Raw genomic sequence first — 14,165 nt, 5'->3', positions numbered from 1 at the left:
CTGCAGGAAAGAGGAGTATGGGTCAAACTGTTCTTACTGCAATAAAAGACACACATGGAGCTACCCTTTAAAACAATCTAGGAAGCCCAATGCCACTATAAATTTGCACATGCCATGAAAAGTGGGAGGCTGGTAACTGACAAGAGGCACCCTGCGCTGCTCGGCAGGCAGGACCTACTCAAATCCCCTTTCAATACAGCCAAAAGTCAAAAAAATATCCAGGAAACAACAAAGAGTGACCAAACCTACATTATAGCAGCCTGTGCTCTAGGATGGACAAGGATGTCACGGCACAGCCTAGCACAAGGCTGTGTCAAAGAGGGAAACAGTTTATTATACACAGAAACATGCCATAGCACTGTAATGGTAAAATTGACTTTCTCGATGGGGCGTAGGAGGGTGACATGTCCGAGCCACAGCTGAGTTGACAGCTGCTGCTGGCTGAATGAGCCTGGTGGGAAGGTGAGCAGTCACGTGTAACTGTGCAAACTGCCTCGGCTCTGCATGCAGCATGAGTCACATTTGCACCGCAGCACCGTGCACGGCGCTCTGTGCTCCTACACGATGAACACAAACCACCCACGGTCAGCTGCGACAACTAGACCTCACAGCTGGGAATGGAAGGCAAACTCGGACGTGAGAAAGGCGGAGATTTACAGCAGTTAATCAAAACTACTGGAATCTTTGGCCAAGAATGAGAACAGTTTTTCAACGCCGGAAATCCTTACAGCGAGGCTGCGTGGTGTTTTTACTAGAGGCTACCCTCATTTCCAACAGAGAATTCCAGAAAAAACTTTTTGTCCAAGTTACACTGCAATAATCCCTTCTGGCTTGTTATACAAAAATCTGACCCGCATCAGGAAATAAGAAATTTCTGCATAAAGTGTTTATATTGCCAGAACTAAGAACAGTCTTGCTGGGATTCAACGTGGAATTTCGTCTGCTGTCCTAATGTTACAAACCCTTTCTGATACTAACGATACTGTTTTGGCGTAAAATAGGTGCCATAGAAGACAACTCAGATGATACCAAGAATTCCAGCATTATTTAAATCACAATAAGTCTTATTGGTAAGTTTTGGGTCCAAGATTTGTGTCAAATCACTCGAATTATGAAAGCGTATGCAAAATAGAAACGGAGACTCTGTAAGCTGAAAAGATGCAACAAAATGGCCACAAGTCAAAATCCAGAGCCAATCCTTCTGCTAAAAGTCAGTGGCACAGCTGGGAATTTACACTTCTTTTCTACACAATTTACAATGATTATTTTTTTTCTACTTCAATTGAAAGGGAACTGCAACACTCTGACATTTCCCAGGAAAGAAAAACATTAAAACTGCATATTTTATAAATTCGAGATGAGCCTAAACAAGTTATTGTGCTTGAGAAACATGTCTAGTTACAACCTGGTTTGTTGCAAATTATTTGATAGACTGAGGTTTATGGCAAGAGCCAGTTGTAAGCCAGACTGACAGAGAACAAGACTATTTGAAAGGTGCTTGTATTTGCCACTGAAGAGAGGTATCCTGGTACCTAGTACTCAGATGACCTGCTTTTAGCTTGTTATTATTTAAAAAAAAAAAAAAAAAAAAAAGGAATTTTCAGCAACCATTCTTAATTTTCAAAATTACTCAGCTTGTTGTGCTTTCAGCTACCTCAGTCTCTTTATTCAAGCACAATCTCTACTTTGCTTAACAAAATTCCAGTGTTTGCACAGACAGAAGCACTGACAGTGCCTCAAATATGCACCCTGTAGCTTTATATCTAATAGGGTAACTCTCCTCTGCAATGCATGTAATATTTATAGCATTATTACGGAGTGCTGTATTGAGGAGTGAACAGCATTTCTGTATGAGAAGATGATTTGCACTAATAAATAAAATATACAGATATATTACACCCAGAGACTGATCCATAATACCAATTGTACTTTTTTTTTTTGAAGTTATTTCTCCAAAGCTAGTGATTACAGACAGGGAGCTACTGTTGCATTATGCTAAAAGTGCAAATAGCTTGAAGCATGTATTTATCTTTTAATACAAGTTTTATCATACAGATGCTTCCATTAAATCTTGAAAATTTAAGCAAGCAAAGATGGTTTGCAATGACAGAAAATGATTACTTCCTTCAAAGGACACCACTACACTAATCTTCATATGAAAGAAGAACTCCAAACATAAGTGCTTTAATATACTTTGTGGCTAATAAGCCACAACATGGTTAACAGTGGAATTAAGGTTCACCACCCACAACCACCTTTGCTGGAAATCCCTCGTATGTGGGGATACAGTGAATATGCCAAACTTTTGTCAAAACTACATTAGCCAGACTGTTTTGCTATATCTCACATAGAAAGGGAAAAAAAATTACAGAGTAGAGCAAACATTACCTTGAATTGACAAAACACATTTTTAAGTATTTCAGGACTGTAGGTGTATTCATCTTTCATTTTGTGTGCGTGAACCAATAAACTCAGTACACTGTCTCCTTGTTAAAGCAGGAGAAGGTGCTGTTTATAGTCAGAATAAATCACTGTCCTCTGCTCTTGCTAATTGCCAGTTCTCCAGCAGCCTGCCCACCGAAGTCCCGGGCTCCTTAGGAAAGCGCGGGGTTGCTAGGCAGCTCCAGGCATCCGCAGGTATGGGGGACGCTTTGCGGGAATACCAACGCCACAGAACAATGACTCCAAAAGCAGAAAGCCGTACAATAAGGCCTCCGATTTAACTCTGTGTTTTATTAGGGAAGCTTCCTTCAGTAGTACGAGAATGAACTTATGCATGTAGCAAGCCAACCTCTCGCTGAGATTTCAGGGCAAATCTGCTGCTACGTCAGCTCCTAATGAGTGTACCACCACCAAACCATATTGCCCTAATTGCGTACAAGGCACGTAACCCAGCAGCTTGTAAAATGTGTCATTGTCTTTTTTTTTTTCCAGAGAGGATTCTAGGGAAGCTACCACGCTGGCACCTATTATGCAGAGTGTCATGCTGAAATTACATACAATCAGAATTTTCCTGCTTCATTCGTTGCGAGTAGCGTGCTGCGGAGAGAACGCACAGCCTCTCACTCTCACTTGTGCAAAAGAGGCATGATGATCACTGCTTTAAAAATTACAAACTGCAATGATTTCCAGGGTTACTGCAGTTTTGACTACTACGATGACCACAGAAATCATTGCAAAGACGAAAGACTTCCCCAAAGCTACGTTTTTCTTCTAAGAGCAAAAGACACGGCAATCTTTCTGAGCTACTCTTTTCCTTCCCTGGTGCCATCAGTGACTGATTCAGGAAAAAGGATTTCATCCAGACCACTCTGTGGTGCTCAGTAAGGATTAATACTGCTGCCATAAGCACTTGCCACGTTACAGATTATGCATTGCAGCTATAACCTTGTTCTTAACCATAGATCTCTTGAAGAGCTGCACAGCCCACCTCCAGCTGTTTAAGAGGAGATTGAAATATAGCAGCAGCCTGGCCCTGAGTGAGGCATGGCCACTTGATTATTCCTGAGAACAGCGATTAAAAACATCAGAAGTGTTGCTTTTACTTAGGTTGAACCGCAGACCTCAAAGTACACGGTAATTATAAACACAAGGAAACAAGGTCTCAAAATACCACTTACCCTCCTTTGAGCCAGGGTGGTTTTGACGGATCAGCCTCATCTTGACCCTTAAATGGGGGAAGGAAAAAGAACAATACGAAATTAGTTTCTGAAAACACCAGAAAAAGTATTGATTATATTCTGAGGAAAGGAAAACAGACCACACTGCATGCAGGCAAATGCATACAGAAACTTATTCAAGCACCTCCAATGACCAACACGTCAGGACAAGTCATATAGACACAGACGGGCTATGCAATTTCACTGAACACCTAGAGCCAGGACCAGAAGAGCCTGTTCAGTGCACCTCCTCTTTCAAAAGGCAGTCTCGAAGACCAACTCTTTTTTATTTTTACAACCCAACACAAGCATGAGTTATCAGAGAGCTCCTGTTACTACAGGTCACCACTTACATGAACATGGTTATAATGAGGATGCTAAAAATTAAAAGCACCTGTATGAAACGCACAAATGAATGATCAACACGAAACTTTGTACAAACACTTGTGAGCTTTATCCATGCTCAAACACAAAGACTCTTTAGCCCCTCAGCAGGGAGGTCCCATTGCAGCTCCACCCATTCATATGCAAGTATTTAATTTCTGACAGGTGTCAAACAAGGGCCATCACTTGCAAGATGGTCGCAGGTGAACTGGGATCGCACGGTATGATGGAAAACACCACAGACTGCAATATGAGGATTCATACTGATGAATTACAACCATGTTCTTATGTTCATATTAGGAGTGTATTTATAGAGCGATGTTTTGTTTCTTTGAAAATCTTCAGTGGACTGATTAGAGCTGAGTAGTGTCTAAACACTTGCAATGTACCTGGTGGAAACAGAAAAGATTTTAGGTAAGGGGAAAATGGTTTACCTATAACTGGAAACCTCTTTGTTCCAGCTTACAGTTCATACATTCTCCTGCACTCCTTGAAAGAAAAGCTGGTTTCAAACAGGAGTAAGCAAGACACACTGCTAATAGCTAACACTCCAACCTCTGATAATCATGTCTGCCAAGAGTATAAAGAGGCTGTAACTTGCACACAGTGGAAAACGAAGTATTTCCAGCCATGGGACTTGCAACCTGAGAATCATCACAAAGTAAAGGAGTATCTGTCAGGAAATAAGCTCCAGTTTTATGCAAGATAAAAGAACACAGCCCCAAAAGAAAGAGTCTTTTTTTTTTTTTTTTGTCCTGTGCTTTGGATGAGCTGTGCAACCTCACGTTGTTCACAGGTGACAGACAAGGTCTCCCAAGATCAGAAATAACCACGGAAAACACATTTCTACTTGAGGTCTCAACTTGTACAGCAGCAGAAGTCCAAACTTTTTATTTGTTAGTCCTACAACTCCAGGGCTAGACAGATCTGAAGACTACATAACTTCTATTATTTCATTTCTAAACGGGCATGAAGAACATGACATTATCCCTAACTGAATGGACGCTTCAGCTTTTCTACGTGACCACACAGGCCTGCAGAGCAGGCAGGAGCTCAGGCCCACGGTCCCCCGCAGCCGGAGCAGCACACCAGGCTCCAGGCTCCGGCAGCAAGGATCGTGCTCTGCACATCTCTGCTCCAAGCTGGGCTTCCAGAGCCCCTCGGCCTGAAACCTGCATTTCCTCGAGGGATCTGAACCAACTGCTGGTCAAGAGAGAAGATTTCATGAAGCAAATGCAAACAGATCCTTCAGAGCACACAAGGCAGGACATCCCTACCTTTGCCTTCAAACACATGGAAGAGCTGTGGCTAGAAAGCAAGAATAAATGGAACAACGTTTTATGCTGGACTGAGCTTGACGCAGGTCAGTTCAGCTGTACGGAATGACAGAGAATAACAAACACATGGCAACGTTTACTGGCAAAAGGAATTAGTGTAACAGGGTTTTCAATCAGTTTATCTGAGAAACTCTACATATAAGTGACCAATATTGGAGACATTAACAGACCACAAATAGCACGGGCAATACTGCGGCCTGGAGACCACAAGAGCATCAAGAACTCTGTTCAGGGGAAAAAGATCCAGGGAAAGCTGTTATCTAACGGAGCAATAACCATTTCCTACGGGCAGCCACAAGTCAACAGAGAACAACCCAGAATGTGGATGCAGGGAAGGGCAGAAAGCATGATTAGGAGACAAACCTCCATCATCTCCCAGATTTTGAGGCACGCTAAGAGTCCAGACAAACTGTACTTCTTATTTTAATCACTTTTGCCAAGCCTTTTAGAGATGCAAATAAAAAGAAAATAAGAGAAGAGAAAGAGCTTCTCTAGGGTTGAGATTAAAAATCATCTTGGTGCAACAGCACAAGACAGAAGAGCGAGCTTCCAGTAAATGACAGTATTGATGCAGGGGCAAGGCAGGTGATGGCTGTGTGGAAACAGAAGTTATCACCTGCTGAAAGCAAAGTAAAGAGGTAATTTGCTCCAGGCAGCATTCTCCCTGAGAAAATGCCAAGAGAACCAGCACCTGACATCCATCAAACAAGGGCTGATGCCTCGAGACTGTAGAAGAGCCGGTGCAGTACCCACAGTTAAGGTGTGTGCGGGAAGGAGGGAAATGCAATCTAGACTAGTGTAGGCTTCTTATTGGCTTCAACACCTTGAAAGGCTTCAGAGCAAACACGAAGGAAAGAATTAACATGGAGGCAATTGGAAAACAGGAAAAAAAAAATACAGGGCACACCAGTTTTGAAAACATTTTTTTTTTGTTTGACAAAGCAATCATTTTTCTTTAGACGGTAAAAAGAATTATCAACTGAATTTTTATTTCAACAAAAAACTTTCGATGCAATGCCATGTGACGTTAATAAGGCCGGATAAGCTGAGAAGGAGTAGGGAGGTTTAAGGTGGGTAAACAAGTTACTGTCGCTGAGCCAGCCACGGACAACGCAATAAGGAAGCTAGTGGGAGTAAGGAGGATCTGCTGATAAAATCTGCTGATGACAAACACAGGAGAATTACTGATACAGAACGAAGATGCCCAATGGAAAGAGCTGATGGCGGTGAAGATTGCAACAATGGAGGATTAAACGTGGCACAAATGGCAAGGTCCGAGCCCCAAAGCCTGCTGTGAACCTGACTGCATGCAAGGCGTTCCTTGGTGGAGAAAAGCCCGTGACAACAGATTTGAGCTCTAGTCATCGCACTGGCCACAAGCCACTATGATACAGCCACGTAAGGAGAGAACGTTGTCCATACAGAACGTCCAGTGAAAGGTCTCCATAGAAATAAAAGCATAAATACCACTCTACTGTGCTGGCAAGACTCCTTTAGAAAGGCATATACAATCTTTTTATCCTCTATCAAAGTAAAAAGAATTCACCCAGGAAAATGGCAAAAGCAGCATGAGGATGTAAACACAATACTACAGGAGGAAAACAGGACAGCTTGTTTACTCTAGCAAAAAGAACCTTTTTCTGTGCTTATTCAATAGACAGGAGAACATACTGCATGGAAGAAGAACTGCAGCTAAAAATAAATGGAGGATGAAAATTAGAAGGTGTCTAACCATGACAGTTCTGTAGTAGCCTGTCAAAAGGAGAAGCAGACACCAAACCTAACCAGTTTTAAAGAAGGAAATTGGGCCGTTTATATATAAGGTAATGGCACAATATTGCACAGTGGCAGAGGGCTGGCAGTCACCAAGAAGTCTTCTGCAGTCCCCTGTTGCACTGACATATGTAGTCGAAGAACCAGAGGCTGCATTACCTACAAGTGTTGGCATGAGGGTTAACAGGGTCCAGACACCCCGGGAGTGCCAGTTAAACAGTAATCCACAGTTCACACCACTGTCGTGGGTAGGAACACTTCATATACTCCTCTTCCTTTACAGAAGGCAAATGGCACTGCTGTTCAGATGGATTTGCTGCAGCTGGGGAGTTTCCCACCCTCTGAAGGCAGCACTTGCACCAGGACACAGGAGCTCCAGTAGCTGCTCTGGGTCTTGTCATCAGCCATGGATCTGCTCCAGTTCAGCCCATGGCAACAGCCTGGTTTGCTTAGAGCCTGGGCAAGCAGGAGAAATGATGGGCAAATGAGAACAACACTGGAACGACTGCGAGAGTTTTTAGTACTGCCCTTCCTCAAACAAATGGGATGGCAAAGGGAAAGCAGACCTACTTAACACCTAGACATCCACATGCTGCACGTCACAGGAAGTCTTTTGCTGGCTTATGCTTCACTTCTTTGCATAGCTCTGTCACTTGATCTCTCCTTGAAAGCAGCCAGATCAGTCTGAATCTGAAATTTTTATTATTTTTTTTTTTATATCTCCAGTAAGCACATAGAGAAGCACTGAAAAGATGGAGAAGCAAACATGTAAACAGAACAGCCCATCACATCTCTACTCAATTTTTTTTTTTTATTTCTGATGCTGGTGGATGACAGTTTTATACCCACTGTCCAACAAGTACCTTTGGCCGGGGAAGTGCTTGTCACACCTAGCAGTGCAGTATATTCACTCACAGTAAAGCATGCTCCAATCAATTCCTAAAAGGTCTTCTCCAAGTAATTAAAGTTTCTTATCAACCAAGAACCAGCTAGCAAAACAATGCCAGTGAAAAAGAGTAGCATAAATTTAATAGCCTGGATTAAACAGTCAACAGACATGATCATTCAAAGCACAGTATTCAGTCAGAGGGAAGGCAACGTTTAGTGAAGCCTAGAAAGGAAACTAATAGGAGTTTTGCTTATTCAGGAAAAGCAGCAGCTAGGCTTACAAAAGTAATTTGAGAAGTTACTTAACCAAGCAGCAATTTGTAAATTTCACAATTTATCTCATACACAAGAAGACGTTTCAATGGACAGAACAAACAATTATGTACTTCTGTAGAAGAGAAAGTCCATAAAATGGACAGACAGGCATCAAAAAAGAATAAAAAAAAAATCACCAAGTCTGGAGCAGCACAAGGAAAAGGAAGAACATCCCCAGATCTGTTAGCCCTCTCCATATAAATCCATCTCTCCACATAAAAGCCTTTCTAACAATGTAACTTTCCATCACATTTAAGTACTGTGTCTATCACATTATCCTCTTAGATAAAAAACAGATGTAAAACATGGAAAGCTGCTTTACTTAAACAGATAAGAAAAAAATCAATAATGACTTTTTGTTTGTTTTGAAAATCATCCTAACTTGTTTTCAAATACCATGCTTCATTATTAAACCTCAAAGACCTCAATTTAGCTATAGATTAATCTGAATCAGGGTAAAACAAGGAGCAACTGTTTCCCTGTCTAAATTAAACTTCTGGTCATGCCTAATTAGACCATTTCTTCAGGGGTATTAGCAGAATCAGACTGAACTAAATCATCCCAATTAAACTAGTCGCTCTTGTGGTTCAATGTCTTCATTGACTCAAGTATGCTACGTCTTACGTGGAATCCAAAGCTGCAACAAGCCAAAGGATTATTTTAAATTCACTGTATTCTGCAACAGCATCAATTTAAATAATGACTGAAGAGCCCCAAAGGAGCTCCTTCCACCTGATGTACCTTCCAGTATCAGTTTTCCAGCTGCCAGGTGAGTGGCTTAAGGGAGGCTGCAGTGTTTTTGCACTGAAGCCAAAAAGGACAGAATTTGACACCAGTATTTGGCACTGGATATCTCTGCATTCCTGAAAAAGCATTAATGGACAGACATTTGCAAGTAAGAATGAAACAAAGCTGTTGATACATGAGCCAATAAAGCTTAGAAATGCAAATTCATCAAACTCAAAGGATGAGATCTGCGTGGAGGCCCAAAAGCCACGCAACACTCAGCCTACTCCAGGAAGCTGATTTAGCCTGATTCATACAACTACGACAGAGGCAGAAGCACAGCAGGCACTGAATGCACACAGCATAGATTCAAGAAAATAAAAAAGTTGAGAATCCAAGAGCCAGAAATTTTTCTATATGAGGTACAGTTGCAAACACAAAATAAGAGTTACACAGTAGTCAACAAAAAAATTCTGTGGATGTTCTTAGGAGGAAAGAGTTACGTGTTGCCCACAGGGTGATAAGCAGAGAGGCAACCAGTCCATGAGCAGAGAGGCAATAAAGCTGTAGGTATTAAGGGAAAAGTTCTGCCATTCCCACGGGGCACACGGCCCTGCTCAAAGCAAAGTGCAGCCTGCAGCTAGCTAAAAAGGCATGGGGATCTGCAGCAGACACCTCCCAGTATCCATAGTCTTGCTTAATCTCAATAGTATAGCCCATAGTGGCACTTTTGACTTTAATTGCTGTTAACTGTACAAACCAGATAGAGGTGGAATGAAATAACGCAACTGAGGAAAAAAGAGGAAATACTTTGTTTAAACAAGATTAATAAAGAGGAAGACTGGAAAAAGACAAGATAAACAATTTGTACTCTGCTAACATGGTGCCTGTGCATTTTACACACACCCCACAGAACACCGAGGGGACATCACTCCAAGCATTCAATGTTTTCCTCTTGGTACAAGGTAATCCGCACTGAACAGACTCTTAACTCATACACAGTGTTAACAATTCCTACTGACAACCATAACATGCTAAACTGAATCTCAGCGCCTCAGCGGGAGCAATTGGCTACATGAAGACAAGGCATGCACACAGAGGAGTTTCAGAAAGAGATGCTGGTTACAAGGGACAACATGTACAACCTGGAGCTCTCCTCTACCTCCTTCTGTGAAGAAAAAAGAGAAGGAGAGGAACAAAAGTTAATAGACCAGATTTCTACCATGAGCTCTGTAAAATGATTTCAGAAAGTGGGGTAAACATTTGCTGCAAGTTGATAAAACATTTGTGCAGCGGAGAGTTTTTCCATGTGCTTCCTAGGACATACACCAGATAATTAATCTCTACCAATTCATCTCGAGTTAAACTAATCAAATTTCATCCATAACCGCACATGCATTAGAACATATGCTTTTGAGAGCTGATTTTTAGAGTTACAGTTCCTGTTTTGTTAAGAATTTAAAGTAATCTTAATATGGAATTGGAGCTGCTATTTACCACACTGGAAGGAGAACCTGTATTTATCACAGAGAGGAACAGATTTGTTCCCCCTTTCCCCCAGACTGCATCCACTGCCTGCATCAGAAGCATCCCCCCTCCTTCCCTCCTCGCCCCCTGTACATTTTGCCCGTTACGAGGAAACTGGTAGCTCCCACGCAACACATTTTGCTTTTGCAAATACCATAATGCAGAGAGATATTTTCTGGTTTTATAAATCTAGGCAATTCTCCCCTGAGAAAAAAAAAAAAAAAAATCCAGAAGCCTCCTACACTAAATCTCATATTTATGGATAGGCAATTTCAAGGCTAGTAAAGTTATATGAGAGTCATACTCAAAACTTCCGGTACAGACATGATATTAAGTCTTCCAATCAGATAATTCTGTATCTGCACAGAAGAATCATATTACTCATTCACATATGAACGATGGAGGGGAAGGAATATCTTCATGGCAACAAAGGCCACTCAAATTGGTTTAAAAGCTAAATCAGTTTTCTAAGTTACTGTCTATATGGGTGTAATTACACACATGCAATCACTAAGACAGGAAAATAGAAAAGCTATTTTAACTCAATCACTAAGGAGAAGTCAAATTACTTTAGCAAATGAAGTGCTGGATTGTAGCTAAAATAAAAACCCTACTTTCCACCTTAAGACATGCCCAGATGGATCCTCATCAGGGAGGAAAGCCTCCAGACCGCCCTGCAGGTCTCTCCTTCGTGAGCTAATGGAGGAGAAAACGCTGCTGTCTTCTGCGTAACAGCTGGTGCTGCAGGAGTGCCGTGTTTTGACAGCCAGCTCTGCACAGGCCTGCCGACCGGGAGAGGCTGAGCAAACCCGGGGTCCATCCCAGAATCAGATGTGAACATGTTTTTTTGGGCACAGGCACTTCTGACTGTTCCCCTCTAAAGCGATTTTCTATACCATTCTCCTGCCTGTCCCTTTCTATTAAGCAAAACCTTCTCACCTAAGCAGCTCGAATTTCACTTCAAGTCATCTGGTTTTCTCCTTTTTGCACAGTTACCCCAAAAACTTCAAGCCCAAGCCTAATCTCTCCTGACTTGGTCCCTGGGGTCGTTTCAGTGTGTCCCAGGCAGATCCAGACTTCCCTCATTCCTGGGTTTTTATCTCCTTTGTATTTGAACCAGATCCCTTCCTGATGTCCCCTGTGAAGTCTCTGAGCGCAGAAGATGGAGAAGACCTGGACTCGCGTCCCCTCTCGGGTCTGCCATGGCTCTCAGTCATGCCGAGCAGGGAAAGCCCTGCTTTAGCCCCCGGCTGGAAAACACTGAGGACAGATGGAGTCTCTGGCAGCGCAACAGCTCAACTGTAGCAAGATACCAGCGAGCATATGCAAACTACACATTTTTCAAAAGCTTATTCACTTCGCTCATTTGGGGTTGATTTTCCACAGAAAAATCCTTGACACAGACTAGCACTGCCAAATTTTAAGGCCTGAGGGCACTAGAGCTTCTCAAATATAGGTCAAACTTATTTTTATACAAACACAAAGCAACAAATCTTGCATTAGAATAATTTTTTGGGGAAAAAAAAAAAAAGGGATTATTTTGGCTTAAATTTCATACCCATCTTTGATTTCTGAGCCCCTTCAGTTTAAAGCTGTTAGGGACAGTTTCAGGCCAAATATAAAGTTTGCCAAAGCTCTGAGCAACTGCAGACAAAGATTTAAAATCTTCTGATTATGTGTCATTACAGCAGGTGTGCTCACAGCATCATCAATGGTGACTAACTTGGTTAAATCCCGGTCGCAGAATTCTTTTACCATTCCGCTTTTGAGCGGTCAATTTACATCTCTAAAAATCACTGTCATTTCAGGGCTTTTTTTAAACGTACACAAAGTCAAACTATCTTCATCTTCACTTACGCTTTTTTTTTTCCATTTCTCAAATTAAAACTTTAAAAGCTTGCTCAGATTTTCAGGAGATATTATTTTTTTCCTCTTTTGACTTCAAATTAAACACAACAATTATTTACATGCATCTGCCAAGTTCTAAATTGTTCCGGTAATTTGCATCTGTGTACAACTATAAATAATTTAAACCTTTATGCCAGTGCATCATCTCTGATTCACCAAAACACACAGATTTACCAACACCTTCAAAGTTATCATCCATTCCTTTTCTGCAGACTGCTGCCAAACACATTTAATAAAATACCTTCAACTGAACTTTCAAGCAGGCATGAGTAATACAGTGGTTCAGGCTCAGAACCAAAAAGCCAGCAGGCAGAACTGGGTTTTCAGTGGACGTGACCCAGGAACTTAAAAGCCTATTAAGAACAAATTATATTTTTAAAGTTAGACATAAACACTCATCTGCAGCTGGGGGAAAAAAGCAAACCAACAACCTTTCATTGCATTCCGAGTATGATGCTTTTTCCAAAGGAAGAAAAGAGGTTGGCTCAAACTTATTTTGAGTGCAGCAAAGCAGCACATAAAACTGTTGCTTCACTTTCTTGGAAAATGCATGCCAAGACAATCCTATTTCAAACCGAATGAGAATATGATTAATTTTGCCCTGCTCTACAGGCCTTGGCAATACTGTCATCCCCTTCTCTTGCTGTGGCTACTGCCAAGTGGTTATTTGCCCACTGCCTCCTTGCCCATCCTGTGCAAGCACTGCCACTTCGATTACATCCCTCAACCTCCACTCCAGACGGGCCTGCTCCTCCCTTCCCAGCTTCCCTGCCTTGCCCTGGGCTGCTTTGATTCCTGACGTCTCCTCCAGGGTTTCTTCCAAGTTGTCTCCCATTTTTCATCCTTTATCCAGTGCTTTCCACCACCCTTGACCCCTTCATACTCCTGCCTCTCCGAGCACATTTCCTACATCGTGACTTCACCCCATACTTATCGTTGTAACTTCAGTCGTCCTGTCTACCATATAGATACGCCTTTACGCAAGTGTTAACACAAGCATCAACTCTCTGTCACGTCACTGGATGATGTTCAGGAGAAGCACACCCGGGAGGCTCAGGAGTGCCGGTCCACACTGGAGCCAGACCTAAGGCACCAACGTCCAGCTGCGATCTTCCTCCTCCTCACTCTTTTGGCTACTTCTTGCCCTGTGAACACGCTTGTACTGCTCGAACTTTGCTGAGATGAGCAGCCTCCTCTCACATTCAGAAATAGGTTATTTCAATACTTTTGTTGCACTGTGACAAATGCTAATCCAAACCACTGCCTGTTCCCTTGGGTCCTAAAATTAGGACGTATGTCCAGGGCTTGAGCACTACGCAAACACTACTGGCGGGGGGGAAATTAAGAGAAAATAATAGATTTCTGAAGTTAAAAAACCCCAAACAAACCAGTTTCTTCTGTACTATCTATATTTCAGTAATTGAAATATTCTCTCTCTATATAATATACTTAAATCTATTTAGCAATTTAAATATTCTCTTGAAACAAAAATATGTCTATATCTGTGCCAAGCCTGCTAACAAATCCTAGTGTTTCACTCATTAAAAACCTATTGTTTGAATCAACTCTACACTAAGGATATCGTGCAAAATAAGAAAGCAAAGAGCTGATTACAAGCTTTATGATCTGCATAACTGACAAGGTCACT

At 41.9% G+C, this 14,165-nt stretch overlaps 1 protein-coding gene across 1 annotated transcript in view; it reads right to left on the bottom strand.

Annotated features, from left to right (window-relative positions):
- LOC309602473 (protein unc-13 homolog B) overlaps positions 1-14,165 on the bottom strand; it is a gene marked incomplete at its 5' end in the record, with an annotated part of 221,394 nt that overhangs the window by 87,415 nt on the left and 119,814 nt on the right. The window contains one exon of the mRNA XM_082336061.1: positions 3,621-3,667. Within this exon, the coding sequence (XP_082192187.1) occupies positions 3,621-3,667 (47 nt within the window). The remainder of the gene's footprint in view (positions 1-3,620; positions 3,668-14,165) is intronic.

The sequence above is a fragment of the Platalea leucorodia genome, assembly GCF_965183815.1.
Source record: "Platalea leucorodia genome assembly, chromosome: Z".
Lineage (NCBI taxonomy): Eukaryota > Metazoa > Chordata > Aves > Pelecaniformes > Threskiornithidae > Platalea > Platalea leucorodia.
The sequence above is the reverse complement of the archived record's forward strand: the minus strand, read 5'-3'. Positions and strand labels throughout refer to the sequence as shown.